Here is a 23,164-nt window from a genome sequence, read left to right as displayed (position 1 = left end):
AAAAAATTGCAAAACCCTTAAAACCCTGCTTAAAGCTTAAACCCTCAGACTCTTTCCCGCCACCTTCAATCTCTCTTCAATGGAGAACCATCGTCCCCAACGCTTCGCCGGAAGTCGTGGACCTCCACCACAACCTCAGCCTCAGCCTCCGCCGCAGCAATTTGATCCCAATCTCCTCCTCCTCCAAAGCATGGGCTTATACTCTCACAATCAAAACCCTCTTTTCCAAAACCCTAATTTACCATTTCAAAACCCCAATTTCTACAACAATTTCCCAATTCCGACCAATCCTGGAGTTCAGTTTCATAATATTAATAATCCCGTTGGATTTCCGCAGAATAATCCCAATTTATCATCCCCTGCAACCACGAACAACTACAACCCTAGCCATCCTCCTTTGCAGAATCAAAATCAACAACGAAACAGCGAATCGATTAGTATTCGCCCAAATCCCAAATTTCCGAATGCTGGTGATCGTAAGGAAACTCTTGATAAGATTGAGACTGCGGTTGGGAGTGCTCGACGTCAAATCATTGGAGCTGGAGAGCATGTTTCCGTTTTGAAGCTGTCGCAATGCGTGTTGGCTAACTTGCAAGCTGACTCTTGGGATTCTTTAGGGTTTCAGCTCCATCAAGTTCCTTCCCTCCACCAACTTATCCTTGTCGAAGCACAGGTTAATCTATGCAATTTTGTGTGTTTTATGACATTTGTGTGAACTGTTATTTTAGAGTGATGGAGTATTTTTATTTGGCCTATAATGTTAGGTATGAATGAAATTTATTTGTTGATTGTCGTGTTTTTTGTATGTTAGGTCAATACGTTTATTCGCTGTCATGTGGCTGTTCACAAGATTACGTCTTTGTTTGATTTGCAAGAGGCCATATGCAAGAATGAGTGTGTTGAGAAGTTTGAAGAGCTTGAGTTGGGTCCTTTTTTACGGCACCCCCTTGTCATGCACTATTTCTCTCTAAACAAAGATGTGGAGGAAGTGTACGAGATAACAACCGACCAAATAGTTTCTTATCTTTTGCTGTTTTATAGTAAGAAACAGAAGAACCAGAAGGTTGCAATCCAGGAGTTCCTGGATTTTGTTGCAAGGAAGTGTAAAGTGACAAACCCCAGGTTACTTGGCTTGCGGATCCAGAGTTTGGGGTAGGCAATTATCACTTGTTAGTTGTTACTATTACCTTTTAAGAACAATTTATAACTGGTTTTTGACTGCCTAACAAAAATGATATAAACTTCTCACAAGTTAACAAACATCATGCTTGTGGTACTTGTTAAATGCTTGCTTGTGTCTTTGATGCTTCCTAATTTACGTTGTTGCTTTCCTTGAGATGTGTGATAAGTGAACGTTGGGTGGTACATTGGTTTTTCAATGACCCCTTGCTCTCTCTCTCTCTCTCTTTTTTTTTCAGTGTCGGCTGGGATAAGTGTGAAGCACTATATAATCACAGCAGTAGCCTTTGAATGTTTTATGCATATATAGATCAATCTTTAAGCTTGTAGATAAAAGTGAATGCTACAAACAATTGCCAAGATTATCATTGAACACATACTAAAAGTTGGAAAATATAGGGACATTTGAAATTCTTATCTCCGAGTTGCGGTCTTATTGCACCCTAAAGTGTGTCTCCACTCAGGTTCTTTATGCATAAGGAGACTGCCTTTTTGAGCAAAATAGCTTGATACTTCCAAGTTTATTAACTTTTCAGCTGAATATTCATTGAACCAAAATTAGGAAAGCTCATAGCTCTCCCTTCGTGTGCTGTTTGGTTACTTTAGCAGTTGAAGAAATGATGTTGAAATTGGTTTCTCTATACTTGGAGTTGGAGCCTGATGATCATTGTTTATTCACAACATTGAGCAGTGTTTGTTTCCAAACTCTTAAAATCCTGTTAGTTGTCTTCTTGGAAATTCAAACCTGTAGTGGGAGTGGTGCTAGTTGCCGTTTTACAAGAAAAATCTTTTGGCTTTTACATAAAATGTCAAATTTGCTCAAACCTCTTTCTTGGACAATCACTGATGATTAGATGATGTGATCTAATACCTACAATACTGTTTCAGGTTGCACATAGGTTTCTTACGCAAGGCCCAGAATGCTCAAAATCTTGTTTTGGAGAAGTGTATGGAGGCAGTGAAAGAGAAATGCAATAAGCCAAGTAAAAAAAGGCCACTTTTCTCTTTGCAAAAGAAGGAACTTGATAACCGTTTCAGTGTCATAAGTGAGCGTGTCACATCCTTTGCCTCTGTCAACAAGGACTTCCGTGGGAAGCACATACGATTTGTTTCGTCTAGCTCTGATGAGGATGAGGATATGACAGATATCTCTGATAATGAAAATCTAGGAAATGACAACTTAACGAGTAACCAGTCTCAGTCCTCTTCCGTAAAAAGAAAAAATGGAGATAGGGTGAGTAGCTGTCCTTACCCATCTGTAGCTGAAGAGAGGACAAGGCTGGGATTGAAAGGAGAAATTGGTGATAATTCTTCTCCACATACTCAGAGCTTAAATTGCAATCAGAGAAGCACGCTGCCGAAAAAGAAAAGAAAATTGAAAAGTCAGAGTCATGGAAAGGCAAATGAACAAGGTTCTTTCTTACTCTCTGGAAGCACTGAGCCAGAGGAGGAAATTAATTCAAACATTGCTGATGATAATGATTCTATTAGGATGTTTATCACAACCTGGAAGGAGGCTTGCCGGCAGCACACAGCAGTAGAGGTATGTTAGTGTTTCCGCTGGAACTACTTTTTATTTTATGAATGTCTCTTTTTAGCTGCTAACAAGTGTTCACTTTTGCTTTTCCATTGTCTTCTTTCTCCCTCATTTGCTAAAGATGAAAATGACTCATCATCATGAAGAAATTATTCTTAATTTATTTACAGATAATTACTACCTTCCGTTTCTTATTATGTGCAACATAATGTCTTATTTGTGAGATATAATATATTCTTTTATTGCACATACAATAATAAGAAACGGATGCGTTATTATATTTAACTTTTAATTTTACGACTAATTATATACTTCCCATGTTCCCTTAATATTGCAACAATTACCATTTTAAGAGGTGTCACAAATATTGCTACATTTCCTTATTTGCACATGTCTTCTTCCTTCCTTTCTCTCTCCTCATCTCATGGGTCCTATCTTTATTCCTCTCTATTTCTCTCTGCTTCTTAAAATCCGTGCCCTCTCCTCTATGTTGCAATATTAGGGGAACTTAGGAAGTATTTTAATTTTACATCTGATTTTTATTAATATGTCTAACATAAAGGTTGAAAGAAATTTTCTGGACACTTTATATGATAGCCGTGTCTAGAAAACCGGTGAAGACACTCTTTTGACCGTGTTGACGTGTCCGCCTAAATTTTGGAGTTGAGTCCTCCGACACTGTGTTGGATAAGCAACATAGAATTCCACCTCTAGATGTCTATTCACTATTTTAATATTCTTTTCTTATATCATTCCACTACTTACTTTTCATTATTGTTTTTTTCTTACAACATTCCAGGACTTCTAATCATTTTCTTGGATTTTGTGATAAGTGAAGTGTAACCATCTTTGTGAAATGGAGGGAGTATGTAGCTGTTGAGAAAGTTGTTCTATTGTTACATACATCTGATTTTTTCATTGCTAATGATCTAATGCAAACTATTACTGAAATATGATCTTAAAACCTTGCTGCAATTAGATGTTAATTGATTGCTAGTAGAGCTTATATGTTAGGGCAAATAGTGTATTATATTGGAATTTTACACTCACAAAAATTCAATATTAAGGCTTTGAGGCAGGTATTGTAAATCAACACTGAAGAAAATTAAGGCTATTGTGGCTGTACTGTATATCATTGAGATTACCTTATACACTATATCAAGACTATTAATTTGCTAGGCTTGCATAGAAATATTTGTCAAGTGGTGGCTGCATTTAAGGCTCATAAATGTAATGAACTTGCCCCCTATGATAATCTTCTCGTATCTACTCGGTAACAAGTGGTAATCAAAGGTCATATAATGGAGTAAACCGGGTATAGCTACTTGGATCTTTTTTCAGCTTATATTGTTTTGAGCACCAAATACCAATTGCTGAAATTTAATCTGTTGAAATTGTGAAACTGCTTTTGATTCCATTTTTAATTGGCCAAATTACAAAGAGAAGTATAAAAAGACACAAAGGGGGGTGTTATCCATTTCCCTGGCAAATAATTCTTAAAAGTAGGCATAGCATTATGCTAGAAAGTAAATCTCTAGATTTGTCTTTTAGTTATCTTATATTTGCTGCAATTTTTTTGTACTATATAGGATGCTGTTAAATGTGTTTACCTTGTCTTATGGTGCAGGTCTTGGAAAAAATGCTAGAATTCCATAAAATGACAGGTGGAAAAAGAAAAAGAATTAGAAAAGCATTTTCAGATTATCCACTTGTAGGGTTGCTGAATGTTGCGGTGAGTATTTTTCATTTGATCGTGAGAATCTTGGTATCCTTTTTCTTGTCCCATGATTCAATAATTTAGTTGTCTGAGAAACTGATCTTGATAACTATGTGGCTCTGCATTCTCTTAGATGGCTGAGTCATGAGGCCATGTTCTGTGGTTGTGTTTAGATTTTTCCCTTTTTTGTTTTCCTTTTACTATCCTCCATTTGTGCTACACAATGGTTTTATTTATTTATTTATTTATTTATTTTTTTTTTGGGGGGGGGGGGGGTGGGTGGGGGTGGGGGGGAATGTCTTTTAAGTTTTAATCTCTGTGACTGGGGCTCCATAGTCCATATACTTTCTCCTCTAGTTCTCTTCTGTAGAAGTTTGTTTGATTCTCCTTTGATATATTAAATAAATTGAAAATTGCATGACCCTTGTAAAATTATTCACTTTCTAGTTTATTGAGCTTTTTGAATCTGCTGCATCTTAGTGTTTGTGGATATTATATTTGTTTGATTGATTGAGTTGCTATGGGATGACGAATTTGCCTCCGTTTGCGATGTATGTGTGTACAATAATTAGTCTGGTCATGATACAATGCTCTTGAGGATAATGGGTTTGAGAACATGAATATATAATGTTACCCCTAATGTTGCAGGTAACATCTATTAGAAAGGGGATGTGGGATAGCATGTATGATACATTCCAATTCATGGGTGAATTGGGACAGGAAGACATTCAAGCTAAGGAGATAATGGAGTATGAAAGCATTGATATTGATCCCATTGAAAAGGATCTTGGCCTTCACAATAGGGATTCGTCAAAGATTGCTCCATGTAAGTAATTCAATTGGTTTCTTGTTTGATGTTGTCCCGGGGGGAGGGGGTTGTCTGGTTTAACAAAGATCAATTACTATATGAGAAAAGGACGATATTTTGGATTCTTGACTTACTTACGTTGGTTTTCATAAGTGCAAAGCTTAGATGTGCTGGAAGTCTGTATTTTCAGCATGGCTGGAAATTAATGGTAATAATCTAAATGTGAAGAACTCAGTTTTATATCTTAACTATAGGATAACATGGAGTGTTGATTAGTTAATTGAGATGGAATGAAAGTTTGGAAGAATTTCGGATACTCCATTACTGATTTCTACTAGAAACTTATATATACAGGAGCAAGCGAAAGTAGGACATCTACTAAGGCTGACCCGACCTGAACCAAACCGACCTGAACCAAACCCGACATGAAGTTACTTAGAGTAACCCAAACCCAACCTAAACAGAATCCGAACAACCCGAATTCCACCCATAAATCATACTTTGTACTAATATTAAGTTATACACTATTTTTGATAGTTTTGAGCACAACCCAAAATTAACCCGAAATCTAACCCGAACACAAGGGAGAGCTTTGACCAGGTGTTGACATTGGTGATGTAACTAGCAGTATGTTTGGTGCAAACATTCAATACTTAAGCTAATTGTGTAATCTTCGTCTCTCCCCTCCCTCTTTGGAATACCTTAAGCCAAGTCTAGGAGCAAGATGCTATAGTCCAACACTCCCAACATGTCTTCTTTTTACAACATATTGTAATAAAGCACAGCATGCTCTGTTTTATGTTCTGATTCTGAAATTATTGTTCTTTGTCATTAGTTTTTCTCGTTTTCTTCTAAATGTAATTGGGTTGCAAGCTCCTATGATAATTATTCACCTCCTATATGACCCCAGTAGCATCCAAAATGTCAAAAATTGATTCGAAATAGTGTAATGAAAATTCACCTTCAATTTTGGACAATTTTCCACTTATTTTGACCCGGAAATGAAAATTGCCGAGATGCTTACCATGGACCCTAATGCACCCCCGGAGACTATTTGGGTGGGTGCAACTAGGGGTGTTCAAATCCGGGTACCCGAAAACCCGGGTACCTGGAGTTTCGGGTACTTCTTAATTTGTCCCATGTCCCGACCCGAATAATTCGGGTACCCGATTTCGGGTACCCGAATTATTCTGGTCGGGACATAGGGTACCCGGATTCTTGAATGATTGTAATTAATTTTCTCCCAAAAGGTAAAAAAATTGAAAAACAATTTAGATCTTCTACCCAAACTCTACACAATTGAACAACCAAGATACAAAATACCCAATTACACAAAGCTTTGTTTCAATAATAATAATAAAATTTGAAATATACAAAGAATTAGAAGAAGAAAAATATATAATTAGAACAAGTCTTGCAACATTTAATTACATTAGAAAATATAATTAGAAATTTAATTAGAAATTATAATTAATTTGCTCCAAAGGTACTGTTGCAAGTTGCAAACTTGCAACATAGAACATAGCGACGACCACTGCGAGACTGCGACATTGTTGGGCGAAGAAATGTACCAGAAAAAACCCATGGATTCCGACCACCGGAAAAACCATCGAAGAAATGTACCAGAAAAAAACCCAGCTCGAACACATCCTCCTTCGACTTGACTTTTACATCAGATCCATCAAAAAACACGAACAATCTCTTTGGGAAGAAGAAGGCAGGAAGAGAGAGAGAGGCAGGAAGAGAGAGAGAGAGAGGAAGAGCAAGAGAGGAAGAGAGAGAGCGGCGGAGAGAGAGGAAGAGAGCCCTAATTTCCAAACTTATACTATTGGCTGGGCTTAGTAAGTTAGTAGCGATTTTTAAAAAAAAAAAAAAAAATGATTATCGGGTATTCGGGTACCCGATAATGGAAAAATGCGCCCCATGTCCCGACCCGGATAGAAGCCCGTCCCGAAAAAACAGTTTTTTCTCCTAAATTTCCCATCGGGTATTTATCGGGAAATCGGGTCGGGACAATCGGGTCGGGTTTTTTTGAACACCCCTAGGTGCAACCATCCAATATGCTTTTAAACAGTCAATTTACCCGTTCCAAACTTGCATCGATTTTGTGAACTCAAGTCTACCACGGACATTTATGACAACATATAATGGTCATATATGGTTCCAAACGGCATTATATGACCCTTAGATGTATCCCTTAGGGTCTCAAGACTTTTCGCCACCGAGCCTCGTAACCTCAAAAATTCCTCAAAAAGCGTGGATAATAGCCTTCAATTTTGGAATTTTTTGACCTTTTTTTCGACCCGAATTAAAAATTGCCGAGATGTTTACCATGGTCCCTAATACTCTCCGGGAGTCCAATTGGTGGGCGGAACCGTCCAATATGCCTTGAAACGGTCAATTTACCCGTTCGAAACTTGCATCGATTTGGTGAAATGAAGCCTACCACGGACATTTTTGACAACATATTATGGTCATATATGGTTCCAAACGGCATTATATGATCCTAAGATGTATTCCCTACGATCTCAAGACTTTTCGCTAACGGGCCCCGTAACATAAAAAATTCCTCAAAAAACGTGGATAATATCCTTTAATTTTAGAAATTTTTGACCTTTTTTTGCCTGGAAATAAAAATTGCCGATATGTTTACCATGGTCCCTAATACCTTCCGGGTGTCCAATTAGGTGGGTGGAACTATCCAATATGCCTTAAAACGGTCAATTTGCTCGTTTTTGTACACGCCTCTTGTATTGGCTATAAGCTTTCATGAGGCCTGTAAGTAGCCAGATAATGGTTATATATGGATCGAAACAATTTTATATTTTTATCTGACCCCGGGATGCATCCCGTAATGCTCCGTGAAATTTCGACTCCGAGTTCTGACACCTCCTAAATTGCTCCGATTTCGTGTATTATAGCCTTCATATTTGGCTTCCATATATCATTTTTTCACCCAGCAAGATTATGCATACAACTACTTCCATGGGTGCTGCTTCCTTGACTCCCTTTGTGCTTTTGTGGATCCATATTATTTTCTTATCATTATTCGTATGTGCCTTTTCCAATTTTCAGGTGTTAATTTGGAAGATATTGTCAGAAAAGCCTCAGATTATCTAGTTGAAAGCACTCTGTTATCTGGTGGAAGTTCACTTGTGGATAGATTGCTCATGTTTATAAAGGAACTTTTTCGTTGTGAAGTTTGGTTGAGTGAGAAGTTTTCAGTTAAAGAATTCAAGTTGCTTGGTCATGGGGATTTTTTTTCGTTCTTAGAAAGAAATTCTTCTTTACTCCCTAAAGAACTCCTGAATTTTGTTAGAGGGGAGGTTCATGAATCCCAGTTGTTGGAGGTTACCATGATTCAACAACAATTGGTTACGTTATTGTCCCAAGCCTCAAGCAGCCTCTGGGAGGAAGGCGTTGTAACCAAGGATAAAATATCTGAACTGCTTATTCTGCAATTTCCTCAAATCAGTTTCAGAATTAACGAAAGTTGTAGTACACAAGAGCTCCTAGAGTTGGTAGGGAAGCAGAAAAACAGTGTTTCATCCAATTGTGTTGTTTTCTCTGCAACATTGTCAGGCACCTCTAAGTATGTTGATTCTGCTGGTGCTAATGGAATTGACGTGTTTGACAATTCTGGGCTGATAGCAGACTTGGAGCGGGTTGATGGTAAATTTGGATCAGTTACATCAAGAAATGCCATTGAAATATTACTTCAAACACCATATTTGACAGATCTAAACTCATGGTTGCATTGGGATCTTGTGTATGCTCCTTCACTTGGGCCTCTTCTGGAATGGCTGCATTCAGAGGTTAATGTGGAAGGCTTTTTATGTCTTTTGACAAGAGATGGTAAAGTTGTTCGAATTGACCATTTAGCTTCTGGGGATCTGTTCTTTCAAGCTTTACTTCATGAATCGCCTTTTGAAGTTGCGGTGCAGCTTCTTTCATTGTTTGTGTTGTCTGGTGGGAAAAGTCATGTGCCCTTGTCCCTTCTAAAATGCCAGGCACGGCAAGGATTTGAAGTTGTCATGGCAGATTTTGTGCAAAACATGGATTATAGTAATGGGCATAGGAGTGAGAAAATACCGAGAGAGAATGAATCGGTTAATTGTCATTCAAGTGTGAATCTTGTCAAGAAGTCGAGTGGGATGAATTGTGCTGTGTCCCTTGCATCAAGAATTGTCATTGATTGTCTAGCTCTCCTGCCTTCAGAATTTCGCTGTTTTGCAGCTGATGTATTACTTTCTGGAATGCAGTCTTTGGTCAAAGATGTTGCTTCAGCTATATTGATTCAGTGTAAAGGACATATGGAGCGTCTTATGCTGCATGAAATTGGTTTATCATTGGGTATAGTTGAGTGGATCCATGATCACCATTCAGTTTGTCCAATAACTGATTACAAGTCCTTGATACTAACTGGAGTTCCTTCACTGACAAACATGGGTTCTGATGTGAAGGAGATTGACCTTACCCAGTGTCCACCTGAAAAGACCTCTTCTCCTTCTGAAAGACTCGACCTGCATAAAAATGATATGGATGCATCCGTGACCATAGGTGGCTCAGAAGTGCAGTATTCTAAAAATAATTTATCACATCACCTGGCTGAACATGACATAGAGAAGGCTGCTCTTGTTGTTGAATCAATTAGGCGGGATGAATTTGGATTGGACCCTAATATCTCTGATGTGGAGAGTAGTTTGTTGAAGAAACAACATGCCCGTTTGGGGCGAGCACTTCATTGTCTCTCAGAAGAATTGTATTCGCAAGACTCACATTTCCTTCTTGAGCTGGTATGTCATGTGTGCCTTTATGCTTATTTTGTATCCATGCTTAGAGGACTTTGGTTTTTTTTATTTTTTTATTCTTGGTTTTGTATCACAGTTGCTTGATTGGATTTTATGTTAGCTATTCTCTTTTTTCCATAAATTTAAACTTATTGATGGAACTTTAATTGAATATTGCAAACTCATGGCTTATTTAGTTTTGTCTTACTAAGTATTTAGTTGAGATCCTTGTAGTTGTGATGGATGGCGTACCCTGGGCGTGGACACGGGATATTGCACTCACCACTCACTAGAGGGAAATTAAGTGGAAGGAAAATTTTTGTCAGGGTTCAAAAAACTCTACATTTGAAAATCGTGGCATCTATTCAAGAGGAAGAAAAATAATAAGTGAGGAATGTTGGCACCTGAGTGATGCGAGTCCACGGTTATGTTCGCTGGTTGCCAGTGCTTGATGTAATGGACTGATTTTCTGGGTTTATATTTCTGATTTAATAATACAACAAAAAAAATTAAAGCTTGGATATTGATTAAAAATGGCAATGATTACAAAAGATAGGTTTGATAGCTTAAGGCTATTACTCTCCAATAGAGTTTAGCTCACAACTCTAACAATGGCTTTAGGCCATAACTCTCTCAAGGGTTCACACCAAATTTCTGCCTTCTTCTTTCTTCCCTCTCTCTGTTTATACTAAAGCTAAAAACTACTAACCTAATAATACTAGACTTCCCAAATTGCCCATACCACTTTTGATAGCTACCAAAATACTAAACTACCCATAATACCCTCCTCTAAGTCGCTTCATTACACTTGACTGACTAAATAATCTTAATAAGTTTACATATGGCAAGTCATTTTAGTTAAATCTATCATATAATAAAGTTTTGTTATTTTAGGCTGCATACTTCTAGACGAGTGCATGTGTCGAAACACAACCTTTTGATGCACTAAGATTTTGACGGGAGATACTTTGTTTGTCATTTTGTGTAAATCCTTTTATTTACATGCTTGACTTAACCCTAATATTCTGCATTTCCATTAGCAAATTTCATAGGGAAGGTGCAGGCTTTTGTGTCTATGCTAGCTTTGGGAGAGAGGGGGGGGGGGGGGATAATACAAATGAAATGTGTCATGGAATGGGGAATTTCACTAGACATTTGCATGCTGTGCTGGACAAAACGAATTCCATTATCTTAAGAGTCTACTCCTATTGGCTTTTGCTTCCATTTTAGGTAAGTAATAGCATATGTAGCTACGAATTAATCCAGGGATCAAGCTGGTGTCATGTGCTGTGCTCTATGTTAAAGTACTTTTGTTAGCATCGTTATGGTTAGGGCAGCAGGGACTTTTGAGGGTTAAACAATTTGGGAGATTCAAAGGAATTGGATCAATTTGGTAATTTCTTGTCCTCTTTCTGTAATCTTCTTCTACATTTATTAATATAATACCTTTTCTTATTCAAAAAGTATTTGGTGGAACTCCATTTGGCAGTATCCACTTTTTAGGCTGGGTCTTTGTTTTAGCTTTGCCATACTGCATTCTTTGAGTATCTCTTTCCAATAATAAGTTTAGTCAAGGATGTGTTTACGGTTTCATTAGAACCAAATAATATAATTTGGTTAATTGGTTTTCGTCCCCGGTAGAACCACTGATTTATACGAGAGAAAGAACATGGAGAAGGGAGGCCCACAAAACTAGAAACATCAAAGATGTCCTATCTTTCCAGGTGCCAACTATCTGTTAATTTGATCTTTTAATGAAAGCTCTAAAGTAGTAACAACCTTATAGGCTATCCATTTGTGATGGCTTGGTTTTATAGGAGTGACTAATACATCTATGGAGCCAACATTTTTTGTGATATACAATCCATTTTATGAATTGAAGGGTCTTTTCGAATATTGAGCAATGAATGATCTGGTATAAGTTGCTGTTAAAACCTGTTAAAATTTCTTGTCATGTCAGAAGCTGATTACAGTACTTACTCTGTACTCAAATGTTCTGAGATGGTGAATTTTGCAGTGACACATATGGGTGTGGCACATCCTCCTACACTAAAGCTCAATCTCTTCATTTTTTGACACTTGGTTAATTTTGTACTTCTCCTTTTTCATTCTCTGTTTTGAAGAGAGAGAGGGAGCTTCATTCTGGCAATGAGTATGATGTAAATGGGTTGAGAGAGAGAGGGGGAGAGAGATGGAATTGTTGTTATGAGGTTTATTCTAAAATAAGTAGTAAATTAAACTAATACTGATATTAAGACTGTGGGGGCATGGGTAGTACTATTGGAAGTGTGGTACTATATACAAGTATGTAGTTTGAAAACCTGGGGAAAACTCAAGATTATGATGGAACTCCTTATTAACACTCTCCCCCCAGTTGACCAAATAGTGGTACAATTAAACAATTTATTGGGTTTAAGAAAAAGGAATATTGAAGAAGGGGAGATGCTGAAGAGAGGAAACACATGAAAATGGGATGAATTGCTGATATTGTATATTGATCTACCAATTATGCTAAAAGAATAACTGCAAAATTGTATGGGCAAGCTCTTGTTGACTTTGTTTACATCAACTGAGGATCCTGTTGTTGCAGGGATTTAGGGTCTAGATGTATGCATACAGTCTGTTTCATTTGCTAAATTAAACTCTCCTCGTGATCTGGTAGGCAGCCTTTCTGTCTAAGGTTCTAAATTTTGCCTCTTTGCAATGGCAGGGTAAGGTGGCATGTACTTTACTCCCTATACCTGCCTCAACATGGGGGGATCATCATGATAAACTTGTATAGAATGGGAGATACTATCTGTATAGGTGTTTTCACAGTATTTTTATTTGCTGGGATTACTAGACACACTGACAGATGTGATTTGAAAACATGACGAATTATGTCCAAACTAATTATGCTTCAAAAGTAATATATTGCCTAAATTCGAATATTTTTGTGTCTTTCCTCTTTATATTTGTTTTTTGGGTTTGGCTAGGAGGATGGGGCTGGGATTGTTTATTTGCTTTTTTGGGTTTCCTGATTCATAATATTTACTTTCATGGTGTAAAATTGTTATCTTTATCATAGAACAAGAGTTATTGTTGTTGTAATGGATGTTGTCATGCAAGAATGTGATGATTTTCCCAATTGTCAATTGTAACATATATGACCTTCCTATTTCTCTAATCTCTAAATTCACAGGTTCAGAATGCTGATGATAATGTTTACCCTGACAATGTGGAACCTACTCTAAGCTTCATCCTTCAAGATAGCGGAATTACTATTCTTAATAATGAGATAGGATTTGATGCAGAGAATATAAGAGCTCTTTGTGATGTAGGGAACTCTACCAAAAAAGGGTCTTCTGCCGGCTACATTGGACAAAAAGGAATTGGTTTCAAATCAGTTTTTCGGGTATGCAATCAAATACTCATTTATCATGAAATGGTTACTGGTATCAAGTTTGTGACAAAAATGCTGGTTTAATTTCTGTTTATGTTAAAGCATGTAGTTTCACTTGCATTTTTACAGGATGGCTTAGACCGCTTAGCTTATTGCTTGTTATTGTGAACATGCAAAAATACTGCAGACAATACTTTCTTAAGCCAAGCAGAATATTTTGGAAAATATTTCTTCTATATCTTATAAGTTGTCACCTATGCATCTTAATTTTAGTTGCTTTTCACACAGGTTACAGATGCTCCGGAAATTCACTCAAATGGATTTCATATTAAGTTTGATGTCGGTCAGGGTCAGATTGGGTTTGTATTACCAACAATTGTACCACCTTGTGATGTTGACATGCTTAAAAGATTGGTACCTGGAGATGATTTTCAAAAGGGCAAGAATTGTTGGAACACATGTATAGTGCTTCCTTTCAAATCAAAATTACTTGAAGGATCAGCAATGAGTAGCATTTTGTCTATGTTTTCTGATCTCCATCCTTCATTGTTACTTTTTCTTCACCGTCTTCAGAATATTAAGTTAAGGAATATGCTAAATGACTCGCTTATTATCATGAGAAAAGAGATATTAGGAGATGGAATTGTCAAAGTATCTCATGGGAAAGAGCAAATGACTTGGTTTGTGGCTTCTAACAAGCTGTGTCCCAAAGTTATCCGGTCCAATGTTCATATGACTGAGATATCTATGGCTTTGACACTGAATGAGACAATAAATGGCGACTATGAACCATTCTTAGGTCAGCAGCCTGTTTTTGCTTTTCTACCACTGAGAACATATGGCCTCAAATTTATACTTCAAGCTGACTTTGTCCTTCCTTCTTCTAGAGAAGAAGTTGATGGAGATAGCCCATGGAATCAGTGGTTATTGTCAGAATTTCCTGTTTTATTTGTTAATGCAGAGAAATTATTTTGCTCTCTTCCTTGTTTCCGAGAGAATCCTGCGAAAGCAGTGAGTATTTACATGAGCTTTGTTCCTCTTATGGGTGAAGTGCATGGATTTTTTTCTGGACTCCCTCGGATGATTATTGCTAAATTACGTCAATCAAATTGCTTGCTTCAGGCTGGGTGCAAGGACAAGTGGGTCCCTCCATGCAAGGTTTTAAGAGGCTGGAATGAGCAAGCACAGATGCTGTTGCCTGACACTATACTGTATGAACAACTTGGACTTGGTCTTTTACACAAGGATGTAAGTTTGTCGGATGTACTTGCTAGAGCACTCGGTGTTGAGGAATATGGTCCAAAGATATTGGTACAGCTCATATCTTCCTTGGGCCGAATGAAAGATGGTATAAAATCAATGGGTCTTCATTGGCTTTTCTCTTTGCTTAATGAACTTCACAGCATGTTTCACTTCCATGCACCAAACTTAAGGAATTCAGGCTCTGAACTGGATCTTATAAATAACCTGAAAAAAGTGCCATTTATTCCACTGTCTGATGGTACATATGGCTCGTTGGATGATGGTACCATCTGGTTTCATGCTGACTACATAAGCACTGGCCTTGGTGGTGAACTTGGTAATGAAGCTTTTCCCTGCTTATATGCTACACTGAGGATTGTAAGCCCTGCCCTCTTTTCAGAGGCATCTGCTGACATTACTTTAATCAATAACTGTACAAGTATGCTGCAGAAGCTTGGTGTTCAGCAGATGTCAGCTCATGAACTTGTTAAGATTCATATTTTACCATCTATATCGGATGACAGATTGACTGATAGCATGCAGTTAATGAGGGAATATATCACCTTTATAATGCTTCATTTGAACTCTACTTGTGTAGATTGTCATGTTGAAAGAGAACTCATAATTTCTGAACTATGCAGTAAAGCTTTAATTTTAACAAATCATGGATACAAGCGACCGGTTGAGGTGCCGATTCATTTTAATAAAGAATATGGAAATTCTATTGATGCAAAGAAATTGATAAGTGGTTTAAATTACAAGTGGCACGAGGTTGATGGTATGTATTTGAAGCACCCCATTACTGAGTCAGTGTCAGGTAGATTAATGAAGTGGAGGAAGTTTTTTCAGAACTTAGGGGTCACAGATTTTGTCAAAGTAATTCCCTCTGAGAAATCTGTAGCTGACTTGTCTCCTGCTGTTCTTAGTCAGATGACGAGTGACAGACAGCTCATATCCCCAGGATTGGTGGTTAGAGATTGGGAATCGCCTGAATTAGTTCATATACTTTCCCATTTGTCTAAGGATGGTAACCAAGAGAGGTGCAAATATCTCTTGGAAGTTCTAGATGACTTATGGGATGATCATTTCAGTGATAAAGTGTTTGGTTGTTGCAGCAGTAAGTCTGGTCTGAATGACTTATGTTTCAGATCTTCGTTCTGGCATTGCATATCTGATATCAGGTGGGCAGTTTCAAGTATATCAAACGAGCTTCAATATCCAAAAGAGTTGTTTCATGATTGTGATGCTGTCCGTTCTATTCTTGGTTGTCATGCCCCATATGTTGTTCCAAAGGTCAGTTTAATTGATATTCTTTGTAAGAAGTTCAATGTTAAAGCTAGATTCAATTTGATATTTTAATTGCATGGTATTATCAACTTTCTTTTGAATGATTTTCCATCAAATAGCTCCACTTCTTTGTCACTCCAATTGAGATATCCTTTGTTTCTGCCTTTTGGAGCTCCTTAATGAATGTCACTCTGACTGAGATTCTTTGGTTTCCGGTCTAAAATTGAAGTATTGTGCTTGTCAGTTCCTTCACTGACCTTACCTTTTTGTGTCAGACTTTGGTGCAATCTTGTTAAAATAAGACATAATTTAGGAAACAGTTGACTATCACCGTGTTCTAGTCTGATATATTTGGTGAGCTTGAGGAGTATAGATTAGATGAAACCAACCAACCACTCTGATTGCCTCCACTCAATAAAGGAAAGTGTGTTAATTATTTGTATTTTTTTTTTTTCATTTTTGTAAAGGAGGTTGTATATCTGATGGGATAGTCAACTTCACAACTTGTTCTAAAGCCACTCATCTAAATATATGTATTTACCGCAAATAGGTAGTATATCTCAATACTATGATAAAACTGAAAGGAGAGGGTTCTTTTGTTTGTGTAACATTGGCAATTATTTGAATGCTGTAAGATGATTTGAATATTTCTCAGATATGTAGTTTTTTTGAAACAGGTCAAAAGTGTTAAACTATTGACGGAAATTGGTTTCAAGACTGAAGTTACACTTGATGATGTATTGGCAATGCTTCAAACTTGGAGAACGTTGGAGTCTACATTCACAGCCAGGTAGTAATCTATTGCAGAGCTTGTCACTTTTCTGCCTATTCTTGATCATTGGTTGATATAAAGCTGCTCATTCTTGGTCCTTAATCTTAAATTTGTTGATTTAGAAATTCATTGTAATCTAGCTCCAGCATATTTCATGAAAACTTAAGCAGTCATTCAAATCAATGTGCTGCTGTAGTGCTGTGGCTTTGTAAGAGAGATTGGACAACCCAGTACTTTTTTACCATCTAAAGAAGCTACAAAAGATATTTTTATTAATAAATAGTCATGAAAGGGTATACATTTTCTGGCTGAAAATCCTAATGAAAGAACAGAGCCTGTCAAAAAATAATGGAAACTTTTGGTTGTACAAATTCATGTAAAGGTAAGGAAAGCAATTATACCTTGCATGGCACTGCAGTAACCCTATTTGAGAGAAGTCTTCTATTCCTTTCTGATCATAGTACCCACATCGTTTGCCTAACTGCTAGGGAGCTCTTCTCACCATGTGCTTTCCGAAACCAATATATTGAATGTTTGAACCTGGAAGTGGTGTAGAATTGGCGAGGTGCACAGAGAGCTATTACCTTTATTGTTCTAGGAGAGGCGAATTTACTGTGGCACAATGAGGTGTCATAAGGCACAGACCTATCACCTCTTTAATTTACTGCCCTTCAAGTTAACGTAGAAAGTCATGAACTCTAGTTTTTTTTTTTTTTTTTTTTTTTTGTATGATTATGACATTCAGATGCATTATTTTGAATAGGCTACTTTTCACATTATTCCATATATTATATTCTATTTAAATCTGACTACATTTTAAAATATGGAATTCGCTTCTCATTTTCAAGGCAGGTGTCTTGACCATTCTCCTTTCTCTTAGGCTCTGAGAAACATATCATTTTTTTTATCCCTCATGTCTTTTAAGTTCTAAAACATGGAATTGTGAAAATATGAGCCACCATATCCATTGCAACTCAATCACTTATGGTAATACACTAATACCCCATGTCATAGCCATCAATTGTCAACTCATTGGTGTCATTGCACATTATTTGTCTTCATCACAACAATCCCTTGTGGTATTAATGATGAAATTTCATTGATATTGTGCCAATTCGAATAGACTAATTTTAGGGTCCCATTGGCTTGCATCCTATAGTAATTAATCAATCAACCAAAGCCTTAATCCCATAAGTGGGGTCGGTTACATGAACCAAAAGTGATTAATCTGTATAGTCATTGACAAAAATCTTTCTCCTCCATCCCTTACTATCAAATACCTCATTGGGCTCATTCCATGCAAATCCATATGCTTCATATCCTTTCTAACTCCTTCCAACCAAGTCATGAAGTTTAAAAAATGCTTAGGGGAAATCCACGTATATTTTGGTAATCATTGTCTTATTGAAATGAAATATTTAGGATAAATCACTGCAATTAGATTTGGGAGAGGTTAGAGTTCTTTTTTATTTATTTATTTTTATTTTTAGTTGTACCAAATCTGAATAGGTTCTTTCACTCACAATAATGAAGGGGGCTGAAAGCTGGACAGGAGAGATCTAATTAATAGAGAAGTGAGGACACATGCTTGCTTTCTTGTATCATAAATCATATTTAGAGTTGGCGTTTCTGTATGCCCTTCTCTTGCCCAGTCACAGCCACCACAATTTTTGGCTGTTGTACTGTGACTTTGCTTATGAATTGCCTAAGACGTCTGTATCATCCAAATTAGTCTGAAAAATATTATTCTACTTTCTGCTGTACTCTTTATGTACTATAATTGAAGGAGCTAATTTAGTAAGAACTTGATCTTTGCAGCTTGTCACAAATGTTAAAAATGTATTCTTTCATTTGGAAGGAAATCACAACATGTAGGCAACAAGTGCTGGATGCTTTAAAATCAGGGCCTTTCATATTCATCCCTTGCGCCTCTGTCAAACTCTACGAGGATGTTGTACCTGGTGTGTTTCTATCGCCTGATGAAGCTTACTGGCATGATTCTACCGGTGCTTTGGACTGTAGAAAGCATGTGAAGAATTCTGTAGAGGCTAGTAGCAAGACATTATGCTCTATTTATCCAGGTCTTCATGACTTTTTTGTGAGTGAGTGTGGTGTCAACGAGGCCCCTTCTTTTAGTCATTACCTTAAGATTTTGCGGCAGTTGTCTGAAAACTCTTCCCCTCTACAGGCAGCTAATGCGGTATGTTATATCAATGATTTATCGAGCTTATTGACCTGTGTAAATTTTCTGATAATAATGTGTTTCATGTATCAGGTTTTCCAAGTTCTTCTCAAGTGGGCGGATGACCTGAAGTGTGGTGTGTTCACTCCTGATAACCTGTCTTACTTGAAGGAATGTCTCTTGCAGTCAGAGTTCAGAGTACTTCCAGCAATGCAAGATAAGTGGGTTTCCTTACACCCATCTTTTGGCCTTGTATGTTGGTCTGATGATGATACTTTAAAGAAAGAATTTAAGCACTTAGACAATATCGAGTTTCTATACTTTGGAGAGCTTACCGACGATGAAAGAGAGATGCTTCAAATAAAAGTTTCTGTTCTGTTACAGAACTTAGGCATACCTGCTATTTCGAAGGTATGTATATTTGCCTTTTCTCTCTCTCATGAACAGAGCTCTTGTCGCTGCTCACTGATTGTAGTTGCAAGGTGGAAATTGCATATACTCTATAGTTTGGTACCCTTTCCTTCATTTGGATTATTGGCTTGAAAATATTTGTGGTATAAAACCAGAAGCTTGAATTCTTATGTGTCTTTGAATTCTTTACATGCTGATGATGTTATGGAAATTATTGATTCATTGAAATGTACAGAAGTCAAAGTTAGCAGTGACTTATTGGGTGAATTATTTAATTGGAACTCATTCAGCTTTCAGAGGCTGTTAGTGCTTCAGAAAATGGATGTAATTCCTTACAAGAAAACTGGCCAATTTCACTATTCATCTTGATTTATTAACAATCCAGGTGAATTAAGGGTTAAATTTTGGCTATATTTGTTGCAAGACTCCTGTTTTGCACCCAATAGATGTCGCTGCTGCTGAGATTTCAAAAGGGAAGGCTTTAATGTGCTGTTTGTAGGGCTTTGTTTTAAGCTTCACTTTATTCTTCTTAAAACAAAACAAGTTACTTGTATTATATGCATGACTAAAATTTACAGGTGCATATTCCTAATGTTACCTTGTTCGAATTTGTCCTCTTGCTAAAATCCCTTGAGCTGGAGTTTTCTGCTGTAATGTTTTTTTTTTTGTCATATGCCTGCCTGTATTGCTTTTCTTGTATATTTTAAATCCACAATGGTCAAGGTGGGGCAGAAGGGGAAGATTTTTGTGCAGATGAGCCGGCACATGTTGCTATACCAATATATTCTATAACTAGTGTTAGTTTGCTATATTCTCTTATAAAGAATTTTTTTATTAATTACTTCATTGCAGGTTGTGTTTCGTGAAGCTATTTACTATGGGCTTTCTGATTGTGGCTTAAAAACCTCTATGGTGACATGGGTGCTTCCCTTTGCCCAGCGTTACCTCTATAATCTACATCCAGAAAGATACAGTCAACTCAAGCAGTCTGGATGCAAGTTACATCATTTAAAAATTTGTGTAGTTGAAAAGTTGTTCTATCGTAATGTAATAAAGAGGTGTGACTGTTCATCCAAGAAGAAGACTGAATGCCACTCCCTACTTCAGGTAGTGTAGTTTTGTGGACTTCTATGTTGTTGAAAAATTATGTATTCCTTTCTCAGTGGTATACACATGGTTTTGTTTTGTAGGACAACATTCTATACACAACTCAAGATTCTGATTCACACTCTGTGTTTATGGAACTGTCGCGATTATTCTTTGATGGTTCTCCCGAGTTGCATTTGGCCAACTTCCTTCACATGATCACTACTATGGCAGAATCTGGTTCAACTGAAGAGCAAATGGAGTTTTTCATCCTTAATAGCCAGAAGATGGAAAAGGTTCCCATTGAGGAGCCCGTCTGGTCTCTTTCTTCTTCACTGTCCTGGTTGGAGAATAATGAAGCACTTTCTGGAAATGCCCTTTTTACTGATATCAATGACCTATCTTCCAATTCCAAGAAAAAACGAGCATACTCAAGCTGGCCTCCTGTGGACTGGAAAACTGCACCCAGTTTTAGTTGTTCACTTGCCAATGGTTCCAGGTCAAAACCTGTGATCATGGATCAAAGTCGCAATACAGGTACAGTTGAGGGTCTTTTTGAGGGCTCGATACAGGAGGAAGCTGAAGTGAATTTAACCAACATAAATGAAGATGCTATTATTGAAGATGATGGAGTCGTAGGCCCTGATTCATCTGCCTTCCCTCTTTTTGAAAATCAAAATGATCTTATATGCAACCAGCGTCAATTTATGGAAATGTTACCTGATCCTACCAACATTGTTGTCGAGTCCCTTTGCCCAGAAGCGGGACAATCAAAAAGCAAAGATCAACTTAATACTCCAGGTGCTCAAGAAGCAATGCGAATTGGTAGACTTGGAGAGCTGTTGGCTTTCAGATACTTTGCAGGAAATGCTGATGGAGCAGAAGTGAATTGGGTCAATCAAGATAAAGAGACGGGCTTACCATTTGACATTGTGATGGGAGATGAAAAGAATAGGGAATACATTGAAGTGAAAGCTTCTCGATATTCTAAGAAAGAGTGGTTTGTCATATCAACACGAGAGTGGCAATTTGCAGCAGAGAAAGGTGATTCTTTCAGTATAGCATATGTTCTTCTTTCTGGCCAAAATCTTGCCAGGATCATGGTTTATAAGAATCCGGTAAAACTCTGCCAACTCGGAAAGCTGCAGTTGACTGTTACAATTCCAAAATCATATCAAGAACCCTCTCAGTAATGTTCTGCATCTCTTTCATATGCTGCCAGGTGATCTCTATATGACTGATTACACCTTTTGAATGACAAGTGAATTCTCTGTCTGATCTGTTCAGCTATGTTGCCATGGATACAATTGCTACAGATTAATGTCCTCGCATTGGTGAAAGCTGTCTCTGTTTTTTATGAAGGGAATTAGATGTGTAATTTAATCCAAGGAATGAAATTAAGACTCCGTACTTCATAATTTTTTAGGAGAGGTCAGAGATAGAGAGAGAAACTACAGCCAAAAGTATTGATGTTACACCTAGTATGCAGGTTTCTAAAAAGTGAAACGTTGCAATTATTAAGAAAAACAGTGTAAATATAAAGAAAATTTTGGATCATTTTTTATCATTGGCTCAAGGACCATTATTTTGTCTTTAATTTTTATTAAACATGTAAATATGTAATAGTGTAAATGGTAGACTGGTGGTCGATGCAAAGCTCCAAGAAAATTTCTAAGTTAATTTTTAATCCAAGTTTTATAACTTGTATAGTTGTACTTTTCCTTAGAAATTGTTTTCCTGCTATTTCTCTCTGTTTTTTCCCCCCCTTAGATTCTGCTTCCTTAGCTTATTTTGAAACCAAGTAGCATGTTCTTTGGGGGTCTTTCCAGAGATATGATTTGCGGCAATATGTATTAAGTGCTCAGACTTTCGACGTGATTTTTTTTCTTCTTCTTTTGGAGTGTGAACTTTATAAGTATTGTACTGGAATTGGAGAGGTGACACTGTATATTCAACAATGGCCTCTCATGTTATAGCAACCTACTTAGTGCCAAGTTTCGTACTCAACAAAATCTCGAGTCTATACGCAAGGTTTTTCACGTCGAAGCTATTGAGAGGGAAAAATCTTCATGAAATGAAATGACTACTTTAAATTTCGTGTACTGTGCTAGTCACAAATTTATGATTAATCATAATAGTAAGCATCTGCCTTCAATATCATGGCTGTAAGCATGCATAGTGAATCAGTAATCAGGCTTGTATAGGATTGAGCATTGTGCTAATGGAATGTATAGCACTCGAAAAATCTTCCCTCATTATGAAGAGAAAAAGGATGATCGACCACAAAGGTTATCCGATGGTAGTGGCTTGGTGTTGTATGTGGCTAATTCTTTTGTTAATTGGTTGTATAAATCATACTCCGTATTGGCAATTGATTTGTAAAGATCCGGAGAAGACTCGATGTAACGAATATTACTTGTAGTCTTTTGTTTTGTGATGATAGAATGTTAAGTAAAAGCTACGCAGCATTATTTTTATTTACAAAAGCATTTTAGTTGAATGACAAAACAATCACCTCCTACATTAAATGAAAACCAATGTCATGGATACATACAAAGCAAATGTTCAAAGACTTGAAACTAATTTCTTACATAACTAGAAAAATGAAGTATCTTGGCAAACAAATTTCTACTAACACTACGCAGTCTACAGACTCTACACTAGCACTAGATAGATCCAACAAGCAAAATCACAATCGAAACACAACGAAATCAGTATAGTAAACAACCTTGCGCGTTATCTCATGTAAAAATGCAATTAAGCCACGCACT

At 37.2% G+C, this 23,164-nt stretch overlaps 1 protein-coding gene across 1 annotated transcript; it reads left to right on the top strand.

The window, feature by feature from the left end:
- Positions 1-84: 84 nt before the first annotated feature.
- On the top strand, positions 85-22,100 carry LOC145632455 (protein NO VEIN-like). Its single transcript, XM_081684833.1, has 13 exons — positions 85-673; positions 812-1,152; positions 2,068-2,722; positions 4,344-4,448; positions 5,082-5,259; positions 8,317-10,037; positions 13,213-13,425; positions 13,702-15,948; positions 16,620-16,732; positions 18,533-18,914; positions 18,990-19,307; positions 20,160-20,414; positions 20,498-22,100. The coding sequence occupies exons 1-13, from the start codon at positions 191-193 to the stop codon at positions 21,584-21,586; spliced, it is 8,100 nt and encodes a 2,699-aa protein (XP_081540959.1). The 5' UTR covers positions 85-190; the 3' UTR covers positions 21,587-22,100.
- Positions 22,101-23,164: the final 1,064 nt, after the last annotated feature.

This window comes from Chenopodium album, chromosome 5 (assembly GCF_948465745.1).
Source record: "Chenopodium album chromosome 5, dcCheAlbu1.1, whole genome shotgun sequence".
NCBI lineage: Eukaryota > Viridiplantae > Streptophyta > Magnoliopsida > Caryophyllales > Amaranthaceae > Chenopodium > Chenopodium album.
Note: the sequence above shows the minus strand (reverse complement) of the source record. Positions and strands in the feature narration are given on the sequence as shown.

Excerpts from the sequence above, each read along its gene's own strand:
- LOC145632455 (XM_081684833.1), top strand. The coding sequence starts at position 191 with ATGGGCTTATACTCTCACAATCAAAACCCTCTTTTCCAAAACCCTAAT. Across the intron at positions 18,915-18,989 it reads CTCTACAGGCAGCTAATGCG|GTTTTCCAAGTTCTTCTCAA; the intron begins GTATGTTATATC and ends TTCATGTATCAG. Across the intron at positions 20,415-20,497 it reads AATGCCACTCCCTACTTCAG|GACAACATTCTATACACAAC; the intron begins GTAGTGTAGTTT and ends TTTGTTTTGTAG.